This window comes from Macaca mulatta, chromosome 14 (genome assembly GCF_049350105.2).
Source record: "Macaca mulatta isolate MMU2019108-1 chromosome 14, T2T-MMU8v2.0, whole genome shotgun sequence".
NCBI classification, from domain to species: domain Eukaryota; kingdom Metazoa; phylum Chordata; class Mammalia; order Primates; family Cercopithecidae; genus Macaca; species Macaca mulatta.
Genome location: NC_133419.1, coordinates 72,401,367 through 72,425,915, shown reverse-complemented (window position 1 = coordinate 72,425,915; position 24,549 = coordinate 72,401,367). Strand labels below are relative to the sequence as shown.

The 24,549-nt window shown below is 48.3% G+C and overlaps 2 protein-coding genes and 1 pseudogene across 49 annotated transcripts in view; 1 reads left to right on the top strand and 2 right to left on the bottom strand.

The window, feature by feature from the left end:
- Nucleotides 1-15,116: 15,116 nt before the first annotated feature.
- On the top strand, nucleotides 15,117-21,570 carry ANAPC15 (anaphase promoting complex subunit 15). Of its 45 annotated transcripts, none has more exons than XM_077961252.1 (6): nucleotides 15,117-15,169; nucleotides 16,403-16,457; nucleotides 16,613-16,742; nucleotides 17,296-17,355; nucleotides 17,674-17,811; nucleotides 17,971-18,311. In XM_077961252.1, the coding sequence occupies exons 3-6, from the start codon at nucleotides 16,623-16,625 to the stop codon at nucleotides 18,016-18,018; spliced, it is 366 nt and encodes a 121-aa protein (XP_077817378.1). In that variant the 5' UTR covers nucleotides 15,117-15,169; nucleotides 16,403-16,457; nucleotides 16,613-16,622; the 3' UTR covers nucleotides 18,019-18,311. The 45 variants fall into 45 exon arrangements, with proteins under 45 accessions (XP_077817378.1, XP_077817385.1, XP_077817384.1 ...); XM_077961259.1 differs by having other exon boundaries at nucleotides 15,125-15,169; nucleotides 16,403-16,487; nucleotides 16,618-16,742; XM_077961258.1 differs by having other exon boundaries at nucleotides 15,125-15,169; nucleotides 16,403-16,487.
- LRTOMT (leucine rich transmembrane and O-methyltransferase domain containing) overlaps nucleotides 18,273-24,549 on the bottom strand; it is a 29,702-nt gene continuing 23,425 nt past the window's right edge. Inside the window, exons 1-6 of one of the 4 annotated variants that reach the window (XM_077961229.1) lie at nucleotides 24,217-24,446; nucleotides 22,919-22,984; nucleotides 22,663-22,803; nucleotides 21,734-22,008; nucleotides 19,790-19,986; nucleotides 18,273-19,305 (exon numbers count right to left, since the gene is read on the bottom strand). In XM_077961229.1, coding sequence (XP_077817355.1) covers nucleotides 18,985-19,305; nucleotides 19,790-19,986; nucleotides 21,734-22,008; nucleotides 22,663-22,803; nucleotides 22,919-22,984; nucleotides 24,217-24,302 — 1,086 coding nt within the window. In that variant the 5' untranslated portion in view covers nucleotides 24,303-24,446 and the 3' untranslated portion in view covers nucleotides 18,273-18,984. 4 annotated transcript variants of the gene reach the window in all.
- LOC114672564 (small nucleolar RNA U13) lies at nucleotides 23,774-23,861 on the bottom strand (annotated as a pseudogene).

The window sequence follows — 24,549 nt, the reverse complement described above, 5'->3', positions numbered from 1 at the left end:
GCTATTGGACTTTGAAAGGTGCCCTCAAATGCAGGTTTCTAATGACTTTGGAGATTGTGACATTGGAACAGAGGAAAAGCATACAGGAGTCATAAAGAGCTGAAATGCCCATGAATATCAAGCAGAACAAGAGTTAACTGAATAAACTGAACTAATAGAAAACTGAAGTAATCCTTTTTAACTTTTTTTTTTTTTTTTTTTGAGACGGAGTCTCGCTATGTCGCCCAGGGTGGAGTGCAGTGGCCGGATCTCAGCTCACTGCAAGCTCCGCCTCCCGGGTTTTTACGCCATTCTCCTGCCTCAGCCTCCCGAGTAGCCGGGACTACAGGCGCCCACCACCTCGCCCGGCTAGTTTTTTTGTATTTTTTAGTAGAGATGGGGTTTCACCGTGTTAGCCAGGATGGTCTCGAACTCCTGACCTCGTGATCTGCCCGTCTCGGCCTCCCAAAGTGCTGGGATTACAGGCTTGAGCCACCGTGCCCGGCCATCCTTTTTAACTTTTTGCTTAAAACATTGCTGATCCTTGTTTTGTTTTTTCCAGAATCAAGGAAACTTCTTTTGAGCTACCTACAGCATTTAACAATTGAGTAAGGTATACTCCTGCAAACAAAATTTGGAGCATATTTCTCTCTGCCTGGTTTATCTAGAATTTGGAAACTATTTGTGAATATTCTTAACTTACAGAATATAGTTATTTGCATCAGTGCAATAAGAATCCATTTTCTTTTGCAGCAGGATGCAACTGGAGAAACTGGTTATTTTACCAAGGATTTGACTGGAATGGTGTGTTTTCCTTTAGGGAATCAAGCTTGACTTGCAGAGCCAATAAAATCCCCTTGGGAAAACTGGCTTCATACCTTGTCTACACAGTCCCTGGACAGGGTTCCTAACCTGTGGTGAGTAAAGAATGTCATTTTCTAACAGGGCCAGAAGTCCTATGTTATCTGGGGACCTCAAGAAAAGAAGAATTTTTTTTTTTTTTTGAGACGGAGTCTTGCTCTGTCACCCAGGCTGGAGTGCAGTGGCGCGATATCGGCTCACTGCAAGCTCCACCTCCCGGGTTCACGCCATTCTCCCGCCTCAGCCTCCGAGTAGCTGGGACTACAGGCGCCCGCCACCACGCCCGGCTAGTTTTTTTTGTATTTTTAGTAGAGACGGGGTTTCATCATGTTAGCCAGGATGGTCTTGATCTCCTGACCTCGTGATCCACCCGCCTCGGCCTCCCAAAGTGCTGGGATTACAGGCTTGAGCCACCGCGCCTGGCCAGAAAAGAAGAATTTACCCAACTCATAGGTATTGAGGGTACAAACCCATGGCTGAGCTCAGCTTTAAAAGGTCCTACTTGAGATTCCTTGTGAAACAGTTCCATCAAAGCCAATTTTAAAAGCCTATGTGAAAATAATTATTCTTGCTGCACTTTATGCAAATGACCAGGCCAAGTATAAGACCAAAATTTATTTTGCAAACAACTCAGTCCTATCATGATTTATTTTTAATAGAAATGATGACTGGAGAGAGAAAAAATATTATGTTTCAAAATTTATCATACACTTGTCATTAAATTCTAGTGTCAGTTGTTTTTAAGCTTTTGCCTACTTTTTAGACTAATCCTCCTTATTCCTGTGAACCAACTAGTGATCTCTGGTTGTGGCTCAAAAGAAAGAGAAGGGATGGGTAATGTAAAAATATGAATCAATATTCTAGTTCTGGGCAATTATCCTGCAAATCCTGCCAGGTGATAGGAGTAAATAGGATGTGGTGCCCATAATCTGGAGGTTTTTTTGGGAAAATGAAACCAAGGGAGCAAACCAAAGCCAAGCCCCATGCACCCAAATCTTAGCAGGTATAACTATAGCCACCAGTTATCTGGGCATGTCAGCAGCCTTGGGATTTTTGAGCTGTCCTTTCTCCCTTGTTGTTCCATTTTGATACATGTCATCTAATAACCCAAATTGTTTCTTCTCACTTAGAGGCCATCAAACTCCGAACAGTCAAGTAACCAGAGCCTTGAATGATGGCTCCCTTTAACCAGGGACCCTTAGATAGGCCCCTGAGGGAGCTCTGATTGCTGTTTGCCCAAAACAGCACCCTCTGTCAGCAGGAAGCAGTTGATTGTCTTTGTCTCTATTCTAATGACAGGTAGTTGTACCTCTTCAGAGGGGGAAATGAGAGGGACAGGAAGCAGCCAAATGCCTAGGCAAATAGGGACTGGTCCCTGGTGAAATCCCACCTCCAAGCCAAAGCCAGTTTAAAGCCTGAAAGCCAAGCTACAAGCTAAATCCTCAGACCAGATTGAAAACTTGTCTTCCCATTTGTTGTCCTTTCCTCTGATTGATCCCCACCCTTCAGCTATTTTACATATACTTACCTTTTCCTAATTGGTTTTCTACACTGTCATGCCCATCTTTGAGTGGTGTCTTCACTTTAACCTGTTTTGCATACCCACAAACCAATCAGCATGCATCCCCATCCTGTGCATATAAAGGCCCCAGACTCAGTCAGCAGAGGGGAAGATGGCCGGACTTCAAGAAGACTTCGAGGAGACAACTGGACTTCATGGAAGAGATGGCTGGACTACAGAAGAGACAGCCTGACTTCAGGGGAAGATAAAAGATAACTGGCCCTTCTTGTTTCCTCTCCAGCTCCCCTTTCCACTAAGAGATATTTTGATCACTTAATAAAATTCTCCGCCTTCATCATCCTTCAATTGTCTGCACAACCTCATTCTTCTTGGACACTGGCCAAGGGCTCTGGACCCACCAAGTGCAGGTACCCAGAAAGGCTGTCACACTGGCTCTTTGCCCTTGCTGGCAGAGGGCAACCACCCCATGCGACGAGGCAAGGGGCCAACTGAGCTGCGAACACACCACCGTCCATGGACAGCAGAACTAGGAGAGCACTGTAATACCCTCTCTGGGGCTTCAGGGTCGTGGGCACCCCCACCTGGGCACTGCCACAGGCCCCACATGGAGATTTCTCCTGCCAGTGCCCAGAGCAGCCAGCTGGATCCTGCCCTTGCTCGCTCGCACCTGGACTGGCTGAGGGCCCTGCATGGAGCTTGCTGCTGTCAGCACCTGGAACAGCTAACCAGATCCTGCACTCACTCACTCATGTGCTCCCTCCTGCAAGGGATTGAGCATGGCAGACCGAATAAACAGGGCACCCCTCTTGTGAGTCCAGCAAAGCATCCCAGAAAAAGTACTGCATCAGAAGCACCCAGGAAATGGAAGGGAACGGTGGAGCACTGGAACACAGGTTGGGGGACAGCCAGGCCCTGGGGCTATAACTGCTGGTGACAAGATTGTGAGAATTTGGGTGCTAGGGTAGTCAGGCAGGTAGGACCCAACCCTCTGGCCTCCACCCAATATTCCTGCCTCAGGGAGAACTCCACAGAACAAGGATGACAGGGAGGACAGGGCATGACCAATGCTCTTTACTTTCCTAAAGTGCAAACTGAGGCCCACATGGGAGAGAGATGATACCTGTGTCTATGTCCTAATATGTGGAACGTCCAAATGTTACTTTATATGGCAAAAGGGACTTTACAAACGTGATTAAGAAATGGGTCTTGAGATGGGGAGATGATCCTGGATTTTCTGAATGGGCTTGATGTAATCCTTATGCGAGGGAGGCAGCAGCTCAGAGAGAGTAGTAGGACACATAAAGGTGGAAGCAAGAGGTTAGAGGGATGCAAGGAAGGGGGACCACCAGGCATGCAGGAAGCTTCTGGAAGCTGGAAAAGGCAAGGAAATTGATTGTTCTTGGAAGCTTCCACAAGGAATGTAGTCCTGCTGACACTTTGATTTATGGTTTCTGACCTCCAGAATTGAAAGAGAACAAATCTGTGTGGTTTAACCCAACAAGTTTGTAGTAATTTGTTACAGCAGCTATAGGAAATGAATACACAGCCAAGGTCCTCAGAGAATGGGTAATAGACCTTGGGCTGGATTCAAATCCAGTCAGTCAGCTCCCCTAGTTGGAGCCTCCTCTCTCCCTCGGTACTTAGATCAAGGCCTCTAGCTTAGGTCACTGAGCAGTTCCTTGGGTCAGAAGCTGAACCCCATTACATGTATTGTTTCATTTGACCCTGACAAGAACCCTGTGGGGCTGACAGTGCCGCTACATTACACATGGGGAAACTGAGGTTTGAAGATGTAAAAGGAAAATAAATCTTAGGGCCCCAAAATTACTAAGGGCAAGTCAATTACTATGGGAAAAGTCAATTACTAAGACCAAGTCAATTTCTAAGGGAATAGTCAAGCTGGGAACTGCTTAGGGCAAACCTGCCTCACATTCTATTCCAAGAAAAGATAGCTACTAAGATTAAAAAGAAGAAAAACCACACACCTTCCTCATAATTTGTGGACACAGAACAGACAGAACTCAAAGTCATCCCTATGCTCACTGAGATAAAAGCATATCATATCTGATTGCTTCCTTTGGAAAGGCTAATCAGAAACTCAACAGAATGCAAATGGTTGTCTCTTAACTACGTATGACTAGGAAGACCCCCACCCCACTTCAAGTTGTTCCACTTTTCCAGACTGAACCAATGTACATCTTACATATATTGATTGATGTCTCATGTCTCCTTAAAATATATAAAACCAAGCTGTGCCTCAACCACCTTAGGCATATGTTATCGGGACCCCCTGAGGCTGTGTCATGGGTGCATGCTTAGCCCTGGCAAAACAAACTTCCTAAATTGATTGAGACTTGTCTCAGATACTCTTTGGTTTACAAAGGTGAAGGGCCTTGATCAAGGTCAGAGCATGCAATGAGGAATCAATGAGCTGGGCCCCAGATTCAAGTCTTCTGCTCTTCCCTGCACACTACAGACACCACATATGTACAGTAGATACATTTTGGTGTCTCATTCATTCATTCAACAGATACTTGATGAATATCTACTGATGCCCAGGTACTGTGCTGGGTGCTGAGGATATGCTGGTGAACACTTGTGACACCCAGAGGTGAGGAAGACAGGCACAACTTAAACAAATAAGCACACAATTAGATGTATAGTTAAAACAGGTGGTATTTGTTCAACCATTTTTATAGCAGTGCTATTTGCAATAATCAAAAAGTGGAAACAATCCAAATGTCTATCAAAAGATGAATGGATATGCAACATGTGATATGTACAAATGACTATTACTCAGCCTTAAAAAGGAAGAAAATTGGCCGGGCGCGGTGGCTCAAGCCTGTAATCCCAGCACTTTGGGAGGCCGAGACGGGCGGATCACGAGGTCAGGAGATCGAGACCATCCTGGCTAACACGGTGAAACCCCGTCTCTATTAAGAAATACAAAAAAAACTAGCTGGGCGAGGTGGCAGGCGCCTGTAGTCCCAGCTACTCGGGAGGCTGAGGCTGGAGAATGGTGTGAACCCGGGAGGCGGAGCTTGCAGTGAGCTGAGATCCGGCCACTGCACTCCAGCCTGGGTGACAGAGCGAGACTCCGTCTCAAAAAAAAAAAAAAAGGAAGAAAATTCTGGCTGGGCGCGGTGGCTCAAGCCTGTAATCCCAGCACTTTGGGAGGCCGAGACGGGTGGATCACGAGGTCAGGAGATCAAGACCATCCTGGCTAACACGGTGAAACCCCGTCTCTACTAAAAAATACAAAAAACTAGCCAGGTGAGGTGGCGGGCACCTGTAGTGCCAGCTACTCGGGAGCCTGAGGCAGGAGAATGGCATAAACCCGGGAGGCAGAGCTTGCAGTGAGCTGAGATCCGGCCACTACACTCCAGCCTGGGCCACAGAGCGAGACTCCGTCTTGGAAAAAAAAAAAAAAAAAAAAAAGGAAGAAAATTCTGACACATGCAACAACAGCTTCATAGATGAACCTTGAAGACATTATGCTAAGTGAAATAAGCCAATTACAGAAAGAAAAATACTGTATGATTCTGTTTACATAAGGTACCTGGAGTAGTCAAAATTCATAGAGACTAAGTAGAATGGTGGGTGCCAGGGCCTTGGGGAGGATGGGTGGGGAGCTACTGTTTAATTACAGAGTTTCAGCTGGAAAAGATGAGAGTTCTGGGGAATGGATGTAGTGATGGTTACACACAATGTGAATGTACTTAATGCCACTGAATTGTACATTTAAAAATGGCTAAAATTGGCCAGGCGCGGTGGCTCACACCTGTAGTCCCGGCACTTTGGGAGGCTGAGGTGGGCAGATCACCAGAGGTCAGGAATTTGAGACAAGCCCAACCAACATGGAGAAACCCCATCTCTACTAAAAATACAAAATTAGCCAGGCCATGGTGGCACATGCCTGTAGTAATCCCAGCTACTTGGGAAGCTGAGGTGGGAGAATCACTTGAACCCAGGAGGCGGAGGTTGTGGTGAGCCAAGATCGTGCCATTGCACTCCAGCCTGGGCAACAAGAGCAAAATTCAGTGTCCAAAGAAAAAAAAAGGCGAAAATTGTAAATTTTTTTGTTATACGTATTTTACCGCACATTATATATACACACACACACATATATATAAAATACATGTATTTTATAGATACATACATATATAAAATACATACATATATAAAATATATGTATTGTGTATGTATTAGGTGAGGTGCTATGAGAAAAAGAGAAGATGCTGTGGAAGAGTGCTCCTTGTACCAGAGCTAATCTGGTTTGGGGCTGCAGGGGGGACCTCTCTGAGACCAAAAGGGAGGGAGCTGACCCAGTAAAGAAGGAGGACAGCGTCCCAGGCAACGGAAGCATTGTGCAAAGGCCCTGAGGCAGAACATGTTTTAGTGGGTCTGAAGATCTGCAAAACTGTTGGGGTGTGGCTGGGGTGCAGAAAGCAAGAAGGAGGTTGGCTGTAGATGAGGGTGGACAGGCAGGCAGGGACAGATCTTGCCTGGCAAGGACTTCAACTCACAGGCTAAAAGCAATGGGAAACCAGGGAAAGGTTTTAGGCAGCCATGTATGGTTTGAAGTGTAGAGTGGTGGGAAGTTAGCCAGTTATTGCAGTAGTCCAAGCAATAGATGGCTCTGGACTGGAGTGGGGCATGGAGATGGGGATATGTGGCACTGGGCTGGGAGTGATGGGGAGGTGTCAGAGAACCAGTTACCAAGTTTCCAGCTGCACTGCAGTATGGGGAGGTTGACTGGAGGCTCCCCTGAACCCATTCTCCAAAATGGTGCCTAATCTACAAGTTTTTTTTTTTTAATTGTGGCAACATACATACAATAAAAATCATTTTAACAATTTTTACATGTCCAGTTCAGTACACTCACATTAAGTACATTCACATTGTTGTGAATCCATCCAGAACTCTTTTTTTTTTTTTTTTTTAAAGACAGGTTCTTGCTCTATCACCCAGGCTGGAGTGCAATGGCACCATTTTGTCTCACTGCAACCTCTACCTCCTGGGCTCAAACAATCCTCTCACCTCAGCCTCCCAAGTAGCTGGGACCACAGACACACACCACTATACCTGGCTAATTTTTGTATTTTTGGTAGAGATGGGGTTTCACCATGTTGCCCAGGCTAGTCTCAAACTCCTGCGCTCGAGTAATCCTCCCACCTCGGCCTCCCAAAATGGTGGGATTACAGGCGTGAGCCACCACGACCAGGCTCATCCAGAATGCTTTTCATCTTCCCCAGCTGAAAATGTATCCATTAAATACAATCCTCCCTCAACAGATATAGGGGATTGGTTCCAGGAGCCCCCCATACCCAAATCCACACATACTGACGTCCCACCCTTCATATATGTGGGTTTCGCATCCTCTGAAGACTGTATTTTTTATCTGTGATTGATTGAAAAAAATCCACATATTAGCGGACCCATGCAGTTCAAACCTGTGTTGTTCATGGGTCAACAGTAATAACTCTTTAAGCAGAAACAGGATACCCATAAAAACAAACAAACAAAAAAACCCAAAACAGTAATAACTCCCTACTCCCCAAGCTCCTGGCAACCACCATCCTACTTTCTGTCTCTGAATTTGACTTCTCCAGGAACCTCAGAAAAGTGAAATCCTACAGTATTTGTCCTTTCGTGACTGGCTTATTTCATTTAGTATAGTCTTTGAGGTTCATACATGTATTCGCAACAGTGTTTAGGACAAAATGTTGTAAAGGTTGCTAAAAGTATGATGTAAAGACTGAGAGGAAGCAGAGCAAAGTTAAGCCTGATAAATGTGGTCAAAGTTTCTCCACACCAGCCAAGGAGCGGGCCTTGCCACCCCACCCTGCAGCACACACCTGAAGCTTCATTTCTCCCCAGCCCCCACTTAGGGCCAGCTGATGTTCCTGGGTCTCCCTGCCTGTGTCTGCCTGAGTGTGTATGACTGTGGTTCATTGTCCATCGGGGTGGGAGGATATATGTGTGTGCCTGTGCATTTGTTTTCTGTTGGTGCCATAACAAACTACCACAAACTAAGTGGCTTAAAACAACACTAATTAATTAATTAATTAATTAATTGATTTTTGAGACAAGGTCTCGCTCTGTTGCCCAGGCTGGTCCCAAACTCCTCGGCTCAAGCGATCCTCCTGAAGCAGGGGAAGAGGAAAAATATAGCAGGAGAATAGTAAAGGGAATTAAAAGTTGGATCAAGGGCAGAATGAGTAAAAGCAGGGAACGGAAGCAAGCTGAAGGAGCAGGTGAGCAAGAAGCGAGATAAGAAGCAGAACAGCCAAAACGAAAGTGAGAAAGAAGCCCCCATGTGGCCTAAATCTAGACCAAACCTGTCAGGGGCAGCTCCTTAGAGATGGGCATGCACATTAAAGAGAAAAAGTATCCTTAAAATGACCCTGTATGGTAATTAGCTCATTGAAGCTCATGCATATGGACTGCAAATCATGCATGTACTTAAAATTATGGGATGCAGGTGACACACAAGGGCCAAAGTAACTAAGCAACATATCTATCAATAAGAAAGGCAGACACTGGCTAGAGATTAGGCAGCTTTGGGAAGAGAAGAAACACACACACACATACACACACACACAAAAAGACCCAGAGTACACCAAACTAATGTTGATCTCATCTGCCAGAGGTCAGTCCACTCTCCCTCCGAGAGTGTAATACCGTGCTTAATAAGCTTTTGCCGCTTTGCTTTGCTATCTGTGTGTGTCTAGTCCAGTTCTTTGTTCAGGACACCAAGAGCCTGAAACTACCGGGCACTATCCAGTAACATGCCTACCACAGCCTCCCAAGTAGCTGGGACTACAGGAATGTGCCACTGTGCCCAGCAAAAAACACAAGCTTATTAACTTACAGTTCTGTAGGTTACAAGTATAACATGGGTCTCAATTTAGGGTATCAGGGGCCGGGTGTAGTGGCTCACGCCTGTAATCCCAGCACTTTGGGAGGCAGAGGCAGGCGGATCACCTGAGACCAGCCTGACCAACACGGCAAAACCCAATCTCTACTAAAAATACAAAAATTAGCCAGGCGTGGTGGTGGGCGCCTGTAATCCCAACTACTCAGGAGGCTGAGGCAGGAGAATCGCTTGAACCTGGGAGGCAGAGGTTGCAGTGAGCCGAGATCCCACCATTGCACTCCAGCCTGGGGGACAAAGCAAGACTCTGTCTCAAAAAAATTTAAAAAATTTTCTAAAAATTAAGATGTCAGCAGGTCTTTGTTCCTTTCTGGAGGCTCTAGGGAAGAATCCACTTCCTTGCCCTTTTCAGCTTCTAGAGGCTGCCTGTGTTCCTTGGCTCATGGCCCCTTCCTCCATCTTCAAAGTCAGCAGTGTAGTATCTCTCTGACGCTTCTTCCTTGTCTAGTCGATCTGATTTTAAGGATTCGTGTAAATAGATTGGACCCACCTGGATAATCACCCCATGTGAAAGTCCTTAACCTTAATCACATCTGCAAAGTCCCTTTTGCCAGGTAAGATAGACACCATAGGAATAGGACATGGGTATCTCTGGGGAGCCTTCATTCTGCATAAAAGTGAGGGTGTGTGTGTATGTATGTAGGTCTGTGTCTACCACCTCTGCATAAAAGTGAGGGTGTGTGTGTGTGTAGGTCTGTGTCTCCTCAGCCTTTGCCTCCAATGCAGAGGGCCCCTCTTCAAACTTTGTATCTATTTTGCTATAGTCAGAATGTGGAAACCTTAGCCCATTAAACCTTAGTGAGGAAACCTTACCATATATTTGTGGTAAGCAAATACATGCAAAACCACCATGCAAATAGGGACCTGGCTGGAGCCCCTCTCCTGGGGCTGGCTTTCTAGGGAACTGGAAGATAATTCACAGAGATCCCTTCCAACGCATCTATCCATCCCAAGCTCAGAATCGGGTCCAGAGAGGCCACAATGATGGGAAATAAATGAGGTGTTGAGTGACCACGAGGCAGAACAAGCCTTATACCCCATGCTAAGGGCTAAGGTGCACTCCCTCAGCTAGCCCACCCAATGGAGCTCTCCAGCCCCTCCCACCCAACCAACCTGCCCTCCACACACCATGCTCTCCTGCCTGGGCATTCTCCTCATTCCCTCCCACCACAGCCCCTGCCTAAGGAGGCCCCTCCCACCTGGGAGGCTTCCCCTTTCCTCCTCTCTGACTCGAACTCTGAAGCATCCTTCAAGACCCAGCTGAAGTCTCCCCTGCTCAAGGAAGACTTTCTCAGCATGTCCCTGTCCTCCTCCAAGGGTGTACCTTGTCCTTTGAGCACAGGGTACTGTCTCCTGGTCCTGTTTCTTTCGTAGTGCCCATCACCAAGATGGCCACACAACAGGCCCTCGGTCAATGTCATGTCCTGGGCACACTACACCCTTTCAGGCCTCTGCACTTCTGCACATGCTGTCTGCTCTTGACTAGAATATTCTTTCCTAACTCCTCTTGCAAGGTCTCATCTCCTGAGGAGCCTTCTCCACCTCCCCTCCCACACTGCTCTTCTCTTTTTAACATTACCACTTTTCTCTTTTTAGAACCTATCCCTGTTATACCATTCTTCATGTGAACTATAATTCCATTAGATCCAAGGAAACAAATCCATCTTATATAAACATTTGTTGAGTGACTACTCTGCTAGACACTGTGCAAGGTGCCAGGGAAATAGACATGAATCACACAGAGATCTGGCCTAAAGGGCCTAATGACTTGCGTTAGTCTGGTACCCACACCATACCGGGTAGTTGAAGAGGACTAGGACACAAATCGAATTCCTCTGTGAGTCCCCATCGGCAAGCACATACCAGCCCATAAGGAAGATTTGTGGAACAATGCAAGATTTTGACATTCTTGAGTTGTAGCTTCACCTCAGACAAACTGCTTTACTTTCCTGAGCCTCAGGTTCCTCATCTGCTAAATGAAGGCAGAATTCCCAGGGGTGGGCTAAGGATAAGTGGAGACTATGAGTGGGAAAACCCTCTGGAGACCAACCATCCCTCCATATGTATGAAAGGTAGTGACTGTGACTGTGACATTCTCCTCTGTCCCCTACCAGGGTCAGCCATGCTCCTCAAGGCTTATGGAAGGAATGAGTAAGCAGCTCTCACTAGCACTGAATTCATACCACTCAAATCTGGCCCTTCCTGGATCCTAGAGAATTCTCTGCATAGAGTCATGGTTTCCATCTTCAGCCTCTGGGCTCTGGATTTATTGATTTCTGTTGAGAAATCTCCATCCTACCCCTGCTTTCCATTCCTAGGCCCTGGTTTGTATAAATCACAAATAAGGCAAATGTAAAAATCTAAGAATGGGAAGGGTTAGGCTAGGGGAATCCCTTCCAGGGACTCACATCAGAGCTGGCGACGTGGTTAGGCTATTATGTTAGAGAACACGGGAGCTTGTGAATGGGAAGACATTTACCTGGGGTCCCCAGCAAGTCAGCAATAAGAGAAAGGTGAGACCCAAGATGCCCGGATCCCATCCCATCCACTCCATATAGGGCCACCAAAGACCTTCCCTATCTGGGTCCCCTATCATTCTTTCTCATCTCTCTCCACCCCACACATCCAGTTCTGCCCAGATTCTCAATGTTCTCCAAACATGCCCTTGAATGAAAGATGCCTCTTTGTGCACCCTCTTTTCCCACTTATCTACCAGTGGGCTTAACTCCTACTCATCCCTCAAGGCCCACTCAAATGTTTTCTTTTCTGGAACAAAAGCCTAAATTTAGTTTGTCCAGAACCCATTCATCTCCCCTCCTCTGTGTTCTCATGTATTCTCTATATACATTGATTTTAACAATTATTACCCTCCTCTATAATTGTCTATAATTGTCTTAGTACTCACTATATTTTTCTCTAGGGCAGGAATTATTTCTGCTTCTCCTCTGTCCCCAGGGCCTAGAAAGGTGTCTGGCACTCAGTTGGTACTCAGTAAATGTCACCAGCTAACCCGTCATCATGACTTACTGAGCCTGGCTGATGACCTTCAAAATAAACTCTGTTACTAGGTAATTTCCAGCAGGCGGAGTTATCGGGAAGGACAGGGCAAATGGTACCTGACGTAGGAATCCTGTAAGAAAAAGATGCCGGAGGAGAAACTGATGGAGACACAGGTCACAGGAGGAAGATGAGGAATCCAGGAGAAGGTCATGCTGGGCCCTGGGGACATAGTAACCATTCAGTCCCTGCCCTCAAGGAGCTCATGGTCTGCTGGGGAAATAAACAGAAGCACAATTTTATATGGAATGAGGCTGTAGTAGACCATTTTCTCCTCCTAATACCCTTTCTTTGCATGGCTTCCAAGATACCATCAACTCACCCAGCTTTCTACTTATCTTTTTGGTCTTCCTTCTCCATCTGGTTTGTTGCTTTTCCTAGTTTCCTCAAATTCGGAATATTGGAGGACATTATTTTCCATCTACACTCACTCCCTTGGTGATCTCATCCAGTCTCATGACTTTAAACACCATCTATGTGCCAATGACTCCCAAATCCAGCCCAGATCTCTGCCCTGACCTACAGATTTGTATGCCTCCCTGCCGCCTCAACATCTCTACTCTAACGGGCATCTCAGACTCAACACACTCAAACCTGAGCTCCCCATCAAAAAAGAAATCCCTCCCTCATCACCTCCCCAGTCTTTCCCATCTCAAAACAGTTGCAACGCCAATCTTTTAGTTGTTCAGCCCAAAAATCGTGGCTCCTTTCTTATTCTGGCATTCTACATCTGTTAGCAAACCTTGTAGTCTCTACCATTTAAATAAATTTAGAATTCAACCACTTCTCATCCACTACCTCTAGATTATCATAATAGGCTCCCAACTGGTCTCCCTGCTTCTGCCATTGTTTCCCCTATGCCCAGTCTATTCTTTATAGAACAGCCAGAGTAACTCAGTTAAAATGTAAATCAGATTGTGTGGACCCTGTGCTCACAACCCTCCACTGACTCCCCAACTCCTCATGTCCTACCTATTACTCGCCCTAGAGAACACTATGCCCAAGCCATTCTAGGCCCTCTGCACTTCCATTCTCTCTCACTGAAATGCTCTTCCACAAATATCAGAAGGCTCTCTGCTTCTTCAGACCTTTACTCAAAAGTCACCTTCCCAGTGACTTTGGCCCCCCAATCAAAAATAAAACACCTCCCCTGCAAATATTTTATTCCCACTTCTCAGATTTTTCTCCTCAGTATTTACTGCAACCTTTTTTTTTTTTTTTTTTTTGAGACGGAGTCTCGCTGTGTCTCCCAGGCTGGAGTGCAGTGGCGTGATCTTGGCTCACTGCAAGCTCCGCCTCCCGGGTTCACGCCATTCTCCCGCCTCAGCCTCCCAAGTAGCTGAGACTACAGGCGCCCGCCACCACGCCCGGCTAGTTTTTTGTATTTTTAGTAGAGACGGGGTTTCACCATGTTAGCCAGGATAGTCTCGATCTCCTGACCTCGTGATCCACCCGCCTCGGCCTCCCAAAGTGCTGGGATTACAGGCTTGAGCCACCGCACCCGGCCATTTACTGCAATCTTAAAACTACATATTTTATTTATTTATCTATCTATCTTCTTCATTGTTTACCTCTCTCATAATGAAGGCTGTATGAAAAGAGGGACTTTTTGGTCTGTTTTGTTTACTACTGTATACCCACTACTAAGAATAGTGACGGACATATACTAAGGCACTCAATAGGTATTTGTTGAATGAATGAAAAAGGTAGTCATTTCCAAGAGGCAAAGTGTACTCTTTAATGAAAAACTATAACAAACGGTGCTATTTGGCAATATAATCACATTCAATATGCACAGTACATGACCTCTTGAACAATTCTTATCCAATCTTCACATCAGCCCAGGATAGAAGGAAGGCTGGGCAGAGATTATGATGCTGGTTGACAAAGAAGCTGAGTTCAGAGAGCAAAAGGACTCGCCAAAACTCACACATCTGTCCAGGGCAGTACTGGAAATGTGGACGACTGCTGTCCCTGGAAGAGCCTGGTAAGTGATGGAGCTTAATAGGAATTGGGTTTGAAGGACCTCTGTTTCCAGAAAGCATGAGTATCTCTAAAGGCGAAGCTGAGTCAGAGGTTACTGGAACTGAGGCATCAGCGAAGGAATGGGAGAGGTTACGAGGTTGACCTCTAAGGGGACTTGGCCCAGGTCTGAGGAGGGCAGCAGATTCCCCAAGCAACAGAATGCTGTGCCTGAGGCTGACTAGTCATTCAAGTCTGTACATAATCTCCAATGTCAGAATTCAACAGACAACCTTAAGAGAGATCACTGAGTCTACTGCATGTCTGCAGGGTTTGGCTTCCCTGGACTGTGAGGTCTTCCAGGGAAGCCACCATTTTCATAGATGTATCCCCAGTTTCTAGCAAGGCCTGGAATATAGTAATATAGGAACTCAAATATTTTTGTTCAGAGCAAAAATAAAAAAGAATGAATGTGCTCAAACGGGAAACTGAAGCTGAGAGAGCACAGACAGGAGGGACATAACATTAACCAGCAATTCTGGAGTAGTAACAGATTAGTTTTCTTAGTTTTCTGGAGTAGTAATTAGATTAGCAGGACAAACGGCCCTCGCACTAAGAGGTTGCTGTCAACAATTCTTCAGAAGGGGTTAACAAGCAAATGGTGCCTGGGAACAAAGCGGCAGGGGTTAAATGTAGCCGTAGTAGTGGGGCCAGGATGGAGAGGCCGATTGGCTGAGCCTCGAGGCGGGTCACACTTCCTTCCCTAACACTGTGACTAAGGTATGCAACGTCACATCCGGTTTAGTGGGCGGGAGCAGGGAACAAAAGGAGACGAAGGACGCATGCGTTTGGTGAGTCCCGGATTCTGGTGGGTTCTTCCGCTCAGGCTGAGTTAAGCGCTTCCGGGTCGCCGCCGGCTGCAGCCTCCCGGCGCGGTAAGTACAGAGACAAGGCTGCCGTCGTCTCCTTGCCCCTTCATTCCTTCTCCCACAGAAACCCATTTCCTTTGACCCGACTGCCCAGGAGCTCCATATTGAGAGTCCTTAACCCTTAAAGAGCTCCAGTTCATTGGCCGCTTCCTCGAGACTAAGCCCCACCCCTCACACAAGGTCCGTCATTCATTGGTGTCACTTCCTGTCACCCAGCATTTCTTTCAGTTAATTGGCCCTACCCAGGCCCCGCTTTTTTCGCGTTTAGCAACCCTATAAGGCCAAATTTCTGTCTTGAGTCCCGCCCTACTTTCTTTCTGTTGGTCAACTGCATGGTCATTAGCGTAATGAGTAAAGAATGGGCGGTGGCTTTGCGACGGTGGGTTGGGCTTTCCGAGCTGAGATCTCTGGCCTGTCAGTACTTCTTGGACATGAGGGTGTTTTCTCTCGTGCCTAATTACGCAGGTTGGGAATCTGAGATACAGGGAAGGGCAGCGGCTGGCCCTGGGTCGGTCAGATAAATTAGGACAGAAGCAGGACCAGCATCAATTCTTTTCTCCTGCTCATCCCTTTCACGGAGGAGTTCTAAGCCCCGACTCACTGTATGACCTAAAGCCAGTCTCTGCCTGTCGCTGGGCCTCAGTTTGCCTGTCCTCAGTTTAATAAAGATTATCTAGCACTCCTGGTCGGCTCCCTCAGCCGCTCAAAGCTGATTGTACCCTTATAATGTTAGTTCATCCATTCAATCTTACATCTACTTATTTATCCACTTATTCATGCCTCCTAGAATGTCTTACTAAGCCCTGCTTGCATATGCTACAATCCCCCCACCCCAACATTTGGCTGTGATTTATGAGCGGTCGTTAGTGTCCTAAATTTCTGACACTGGGTGGGTGTGGCATGGGCCATCATAAAGGTGCAAAAAGCAGGTTTTAGTGTATGGAGGAGGTAGGGATAATTTCAGTAGAACCCTGCTACCTCTAATTTTGTATAATTTCATAATGCCAGTCTGCATTCTGGATTCCTATTCCTACACTTGACTCCCATTCCCTTCCCTCCTTGAACAACCTGCAAACAGCTTTATCTATCCATTATTTACTTAATTATCAGAATAACTTTGACGGTGGTATAATTGTTATTATCCCCATTTTACAGATGAAGACATTGAGGCCCAGAGAGGTTAAGTGACTCAGCCAAGGTCAAACAGCTAGTAAGTGTTGGAGCCAGGACTCAAAGCCAGGTCTATCTGATTCCTAGTGGGAGGGGCTGCTTTCCTGCTGTCTTCCACCCTATCCCTAAATCAAATTACAACCAAATTAAAAACGAAAACTAAGCAAAACACATTCACTTGACCCTTTCCCTCAGTCTAGGAGCCATGTCCACTTTGTTCCCCTCACTCTTCCCTCGTGTGACTGAGACACTGTGGTTTAATCTGGATCGACCCTGTGTGGAAGAGACAGAGCTGCAGCAGCAGGAACAGCAGCATCAGGCCTGGGTGAGTGAGCAGCTAGCACAGCACAGACAGAGACCCCAGCACAGACAGAGACCCCCTTCAGTGGGCCATGACCCAGCCTTATTCTGGAAATCTGCCCAGGAAGAGCTTTTTGCCCTCAGCTGGGAATAATCAGGCTGGGAGCCAGGGAGCCAAGGTTCTCATCTTTTCATACCCTAATTTACAGGGGTACCATGTGACTTCTGGGCCAGATTAGAGCCCAGGCTGCTGACACTCAGCCCAAGCTCTTTTCCCTAAAGCACAGGAAATAATTTTGACTATTGAGGATCTAGCAGATGACACTTTCTAGGCTGGTAAGTCTCTCACTTCATCCTCACCATAATTATACGAAAAAACCAAGGCTCAGAGAGTTTAAGTATTTAGATCAAGTTCATAAATGGCAGATGACAAGAAAGGGATTGAATCTCCCTGAGAACTGGGAGGAGGCTTCTCCCCCACACGTGTGGCTCGTCTTCTGGGCAGAATGGGCCAGTCCCATGCCCCTGACCTGCCCTACTTGGGCTCTGGCCTTTTTCGTCTGTGCCTTTGCCCACAGCTCCAAAGCATCGCAGAGAAAGACAACAACCTGGTTCCTATTGGCAAGCCAGCCTCAGAGGTGAGTGGCTCTAGCAGGTGGGGCCTGTGTGGGGGCCACAGTGGACCGAGGCTCTGCTCTAATTCTGAATGTCCTGCCTCTCACCCAGAGCAGTTGTGGTTCTCAGATCTGGGTGAAGGGTAAAAACGGGAGATAGAAGGGGTGGGCATTGGGCCTAGCATTAAGGTCCTGCAGAACATGCACCAGCCTGCTAGACTCAAGGAGGGAGGGTTGGGGTGGGGGGTCATTCATTGGCCTTAGAGAGAGGTTCAAGTGGGTCAGTTCTTGAACTGATCCACGCAGGCCTGTAGGGCTTACAGGCTCTGTCCTGCCCACCAGCACTATGATGACGAGGAAGAAGAGGATGATGAAGACGATGAGGATAGTGAAGAGGACTCAGAGGATGATGAGGACATGCAGGACATGGACGAGATGAATGACTACAATGAGTCGCCTGATGACGGAGAGGTCAATGAGGTAGGCAGGGGGTATGGGGGAGGGCCTCTCTTCCTGGGCCCCTGCTTCTGACCCAGTTGATGGCCAAAGGGTACAGAAACCCTGGATCCAGCCAGGGACAGGATCTGGGGCTGAGGCTGGCTGAGGCCCCTCCCCACCCACACCCAGCCTCCTCTCCAGGTGGACATGGAAGGCAACGAACAGGATCAGGACCAGTGGATGATCTAGGTAGACAAGGCAGGGTGGCCTCAGAGAGATTCCAGGCCAAACTACCCTGCATCCCAACCCCCAACCCCTGCCCACAGAACCAGCTGATGGCCCCAGTGCCTGAAAGTACCCTTGGGCACCTCCTCAGCTGCTGCCAGGATCTGGTCTCCTTGGCCCCTCCCAGGCCATCGATCTGCACTTGAAATCCCCAGGGCCTGAGCCCCACTCCACCTTCCTGGCCAGTACCTCACCCCTTGATTGGCAGGTCTGGTCTCTTTCTAAGTTTCTTTAATAAAGACAAAGGAGTGATTTTCCCCCCATGTCTATTCCCTCTTTGTTGGTGGGGCCCAGAGGAGTCCAGCATCTTCTTTTGGGCTTTGGGGAGAGGGCACTCAAGGGACATCAGCCACACCTAATTGGCTAAGTGGGCCAGGGTTAGAGAAGGCCAGGGCATGCCTGGCCCTGGGTCGAGGGTTCTGTGCCATTTTCTCTGGCCCAGCTTGCATCCAGCTATTCCTACAGGGCCTCTAACTCACTGTCTGCCACTTCCTCTGACCCCAACCTGAATGGCATGGGCTGAGGATGGGAGGCTTTCTGAGGCCGAGAACTGGGAGGTCCCTGGAGCTCTCCCATCCAGCTTCCTTCATGTTAAGAGAGAAGATTAAATCTCAGAGCAAGGCAGGGATTCCCTTGGAGTCACTCAGCAAATCAGTGACAGAGATGGGTCAGGAGCTCAGCAAGAATGCTGTCAGTCCATGGTTCTCCCTGGAAAGAGGGGGCCTAGTGAGACCAAGCAGCCTGATAGAACTTGACACTTGAGGTCAGTGTAGAGGCTGAAAGGGGTCAGAGGTGGGAAGAGAGACTCCCTAGCCCTGAGCCCAGCATGTGTCAAGGCCCCAAACAGGAAAGGGAGCAGATTCTGAGGTCCCTGCTTGGGTGGGGGTGGGGGTGGGTGTGGGCATCAGTAAGTACCCCTGGGCCTGGACCTCAGCCTGGTCCAGCATAGGTGAGCTGAGCTATGCCATCCTTGATAGCAGGGAAGTCTGGAAGGCCAGTGTGGTAGAGGCGGCAACGGTAGCGGCCACAGCTCTTAGCATACTGCAAGAAGCGGGGTGCACCAGGGAAGAGCACATGGTCAGCCAGCACAGTGGCACCTGCTGGCAGTAGGGCATGGGCCTCCAGCAGCTGCAGGTCCCTCAGGTAACATCGTGGCCGGTGTATCAGGAGCACCAGGTCTGCCCGACTCAGCTGATACTGGGTGCGTAGGCACGGGATCACCTCCTCTGAGCTGCCCACGATGAGCTCCACCTGTGAGGATAGGGGGAGCTGGAGGTGAGGGTTGGGGGAATTGTTCTCCCAGTGAAGACCCCACGAGGATCTGGCTTACTTCATGCCAGGTCCTGGCTTAGCTCCCCATGAGTGTTCTCACATTTCCTCTGACCTCAGAACCTAAGAAGTCAGGATCAGTATTGTGATTTCCATTCTGCCTGTGAAGAAGCTGAGGTTCAGAGGATGCATGCTTTGCTAAAGGTCACATAGCTAACAAGAGGCAGAGTAAGAGCTGGACCCAAATTTGCTGGGTTCCAGAGGCCTTCCTCTTAGCTGTTTCTTTTGTCATCCGGCAGAAAATAATGTGCAGATGACTTGGGACACGAGGACACACCATCCAGCATCACAGTCCCCAGAGTGGAGGTGCTTCCTTCTCCTTAGATGGGAGTCCCTCACAAGGGATGTCTGGCTAGGGCAAGGCCTGGGGTGACAGAAATCTGGGTTGGGGAGATGGGAGACTGACCATGTGCTCATCAAAGCCGGCCAGGCGGATGAGTTTTTCAGCCACTGCTGCTGTGCGTGGGTCCCGCTCCACAGTAAGAAGGCGACCCCCAGGGGGCAGGGCTTGGGCAATAAGCAGGGTAGAGTATCCACAGTACGTTCCCAATTCCAGCACACAGGCAGGGGCCTTCTCCTCCACCAGCCGCATCAGGATCTGACCTATGTGGGGAGATGGCTGTTGCAGAAGACATAGGAGACGAATGCAGGGCCCCTGATAGAAAGATATCTCAAATGCTCACCTGCCTCACTGCAGCTCCCAACCAGTTGGGGTCTCATCTGTCTCTTGTACCATAGCCCCAACTGCCCTCCTGGTCCCCGTCTCCTACAGTGTAGTCTTCACACCAGCCCTGGAATCTTTCCAACCAATCTGACCTTATTACTCCTTGGCTCCTGTGAGCTGAAGGCCTTTGGGATTGAACTTGGGATCCTCAGCCTGGCATTCAGGACCTTGGACCTGATCCTATTCTACCTCCCAGGTTCATCTCTCAGTACTTCCCACCTATGGCCTGTATCACAGCCATCCCAAACAACTGTACCCAGAATCCATCATGCTGTCTCATTCCTTCATGCCACATGTGTATATGTGGCTGGCTTTGCCCTTCCCACCCCCATCTCCATCTGCCTGGCCAACTCAAAACTTCCAGATTCAGTTCAAATGTTGCTCTTTCTCCATGAGGTCCCAGGCAGAAACAACCACCCTATCTTTGAGATTTATGAAAGGTCTCTGTTAGAATTTGTAGTTTCATTCCCCTTTTATTGCTCATTGAATATATTTCTGATCTTGGAATTGGACGAACTTCTATTTATTTATTTATTTATTTATGAGGCCAGGTCTTGCTGTGTTGCCCAGGCTGGAGTGCAGTAGCGTGATCATGGCTCACTGCAGCCTTGACCACCCAGGCTCAGGCAATCCTCCCACCTCAGCCTGCCTAGTAGCTGGGACCACAGTTACTCACCACCACACCCGGCTAATTTTTAAATTTTTTGTACAAACAGGGGTCTCGCTTTGTTGCCCAGGCTAGTCTTGAACTCCTGGGCTCAAGTGATCCTCCTGCCTCGGTCTCCCAAAGTGCTGGGATTACAGGCACGAGCCACCAGTGCCTCAGCCAGTGAGCCACCAGAAATTCAGCCAGTGAATTTCTGAATTTCTTTCCCTTTTTTTTTTTTTTTTTGAGACAGGGTCTTGCTCTGTCACCCATGCTGGAGAGTGCAGTGGCACAATCACGGCTCACTGCAGCCTCAGCCTCCTGGGCTCAAGCAGTCCTCCCACCTCAGCCTCCAAAGTAGGTGGGACCACAGGTGTGTGCCACCATGCCCAGGTAATTTTTGCATATTTTGTAGAGATGGGTTTTTGCCATGTTGCCCAAGCCGGTCTCAAACTCCTGAGCTCAGGCAGTCTGCCCACCTTGGCCTCTCAAAGTGCTGGGATTACAGGCGTGAACCACCACACAGCTGAATTTCTTAAATAAGACCCTAAAAGCATTTATGCTGGGATTGAGATAAATCCAGGCAGACAGCTACCCTAAATGGTATGTGGAAGCCTCCATGGTGGAGAAGAAAGATGCGGAGACAGATAATTACAAAGCTATGGGTTATCTGCTGAGATGGTTATTCCACTGTGTATTATGCTTCCTTTGAGGCCAGCATTTATGGCTAGTTCATCTCTGTGGCCTCTACCCCCCTCCCTGGCACCTAGCACATTCCTAATACAAAAGAGGTGGCAATAAATGTTTGCTGAATAAATGACTTAGTCCAAGCTCCCCTTTTCCAGATGAGAAAAAAAAAAGAGGCCCTAAAAGAGGATCAAGAACCTGCCCTATTCACCCAGTAAAGCAGCAACAGATCCCAAATATTCCTTCACTGCCTTGGGGGTACTTCTTGGAGCAGAAGGCTAGGGAACACTGACCTTTGACAGGCCCCATATGGCTCAAGTACTCGCAGTGGCTGCTCCAGTGGTCCAGGGTGGTGAGGATGTGACCGGGGTCACCGGGCAGGGCATGGGTGAGCACGTAGCTGAAGGCCCGCTCCTCGATCCGCAGCCCTGACAGGCAGTCTCGGAGGCTTCGCAGCAAGACCGTGCCCACCAGCAATCGGAAGTAGTGCCGGTACCGCACCAGCAATGTTACCACCAGTGGCAGGAAGGCCAGTGCAATGGCAGGGGACATGGTCCCTACCTGGGTCCTGGGGTGGAGGGAGGGAAACCCACACCCACAATTTAACTATTTGTGTAGCCTTTGCCAGTAGCAATTATCCTTATGTTTTACAAACCATGGCTCAGAAAGGCTAAGGCTTTTGTCCAGAGTCACACAGCAGAACTGGGATTTGAATCCAGGTTAGTATGATTCCAAGCCTGTGTACTTTCAAGGACTCCATACTGTCTACTTTCAGCACCCAGCCCCAAATCACCTCTTCCCAGTCCCAACCCCTGGTTCCATCTTCACATTGTTCCCCTGACTTGTTTCTCTTTATCACTGAAGTCACCCCTTCTTCAGGACCCCTTTCACTAGTTCCCCTCTGGGATATCTTCCCCCACCCCTACCCTCTGCCTGCTTGGACTCCTCTGACCACTGCTGTGTAGCAAAAGAGCATAGGTTTGCAGTCAAACACCTTCACCATCACTGTGCCCTGCCTCAGTAAAAGGCAATCAAAATACTCCATAGGGTGTTAGGGTGAGATGTCCTCTTTCCCATCCCAGGACCCTCCCTCTGCCTGCTCTTCCCTGCGGATAGGAGGAGTCTTTGATTCTGTAATAATTCTCCAGCCCTATCTCCTCTCCGCTGTATTCCCTTCTTCTCCTGTGCTGTCTTAGAATTCCCTTCACAAATGTGTACATACACATAACACACAGCACACATATTCCCTCTACTCAGCTCTTCTCTCCAGAGGCCTATGGGGAATGGGCCTCTCCTCCCATGTCCTGGGCCATTCTCTTCCTCATCCAGATCTGACCTCCTTGCAGGCCTTCTTGCAAGGCCCCTGGTGGTGGCGGGGAGTAAAAATGAAAGAGTGTATGGATGGGTGTGAATAGATGAGTGATGCGGTGGGCTTGAACTGGTGTGCTTGGGAACCCACAATCCAGGGCCCTGCTTACCTGGGCTGGAGGCTCCTGCTTAGGCAAGACCAGAGCACAGGACAGGTTGAGGGAGTCCAGGGCCTGCTGTGGGGGATAACTCTGAGCAGGAGGCTGGACTGGCTTTCAATTATTCATGCTGAGGTGGCTGCTGTCACCTGAGACCTGCAGTTCAAGTTACCAGCCCCAGGGATGAGCTTAAGCTGCCTCCTACCCTTCAGGAACCTCAAAAGATTTACAGAACCTCAGGGTCTTGATTTGAGGGGTTATAAGAGGTACGAGATCTGGCGACTTCTGCGATCCCTTGGATCAGGAGATGGGGCATGGGGTGAGCCAAGGTGATGGGGTGACTGTAATGTACTCATTGATACGCAAGTTTTTTGTAAGCAAGGCCATGCCTTGGGCCACAGGTAAGAGTCAGAACCTGTCATTGTGCTCTAGGAACTCCCAAGTTTGGTAGGTGAGACTGACCCAGGAACATAGAATATAGTGTGATCACTATTGGATGTTCCACGACTACAGGGACTTTGGCTGTTTTGTGAACTGATGCATATCCAGATATAACAGTGTGTGGCACATAGTAGACGCTCAGCAAATATTTGTTAATAGATGCATGAATTAACACTGGATGAGGATTAAGCATAGAGAGCTGGACATGTCCAGAGAATGGGGTCAGAGAAGGTAATCAGGAGGACATTGTACTGAGTCTCGAAGACAGTAGGCAGACCAGGCTGCATGTGCAAAGTCCAGTAGATCAATCAGGAAACATCATTTCTCTATGTCCAGTGAAACAGATTGCTCACCCCTCCACCCCCTCACCCCTCACCTCAGAACATGCAGTGGCAGAGAGGTGTCAGGCTCTGCGTGACTTTGATATGTCAGATGGGTAATGTGCCAAAACAAGATTTGAGGGTGGGCGCATTTCACACACGCGGAATCACACGCGCATGAACAACAAATGGATCACTATACAATTTTGGACGGACTTGGACCTGTGTTCAGGGCCCAAGGGAAGACATGGGGGAGGAGGGGCGTTTAGGAAAAGAGAACTGATGGTCAGCTTTGTGCGTTAGATTTACTATGGGTCCTGTTAAAAAAAAGGCAGAATTAAAGATAAAAGCCTGAAGGCAGAGAGGTCAGTGAGGTGACTTCTATCTCCTCCACCAGGATTTATCTCCGCTCCGCGTCAGCATGTGAAGGAGTATAAGGTCCCTTCTTCCTGTAAGTCGCAGATCCCCAGCCCAGGTGCAGAATACACCCTCCGTGTATTCACCCCCAGCCCAGCTGGGCGATACACCCTCTGTTCCCCTACTGGGTACCGGTCATCTGGATCTTCTGTGTGTGCACCCAGGCTGTACGATCTAGGAGCGTCAGGCCTGGATCCCACTCGCCCCTCGCATGGCATTTAGAAGAGTATATCACGAGGGCATATAAGGGCATTTGGTACGAGTTCGCTCAATGGCCCAGAGAAGTGGCCTAGTGGCCACGAGAACGCATAACACTATTCACGACGGCCACTTCTGCCAGTTTAGAGACTGGAAAGATGAAGTCATGTGATCCGCCCCTCCCTTTCCTCGCTTCACTTGCCTGCGTGTCCGGTTACGCCTTCCTATTGGTTGACAACGATCACGCGCTAGCGGGCGGGACCGGAA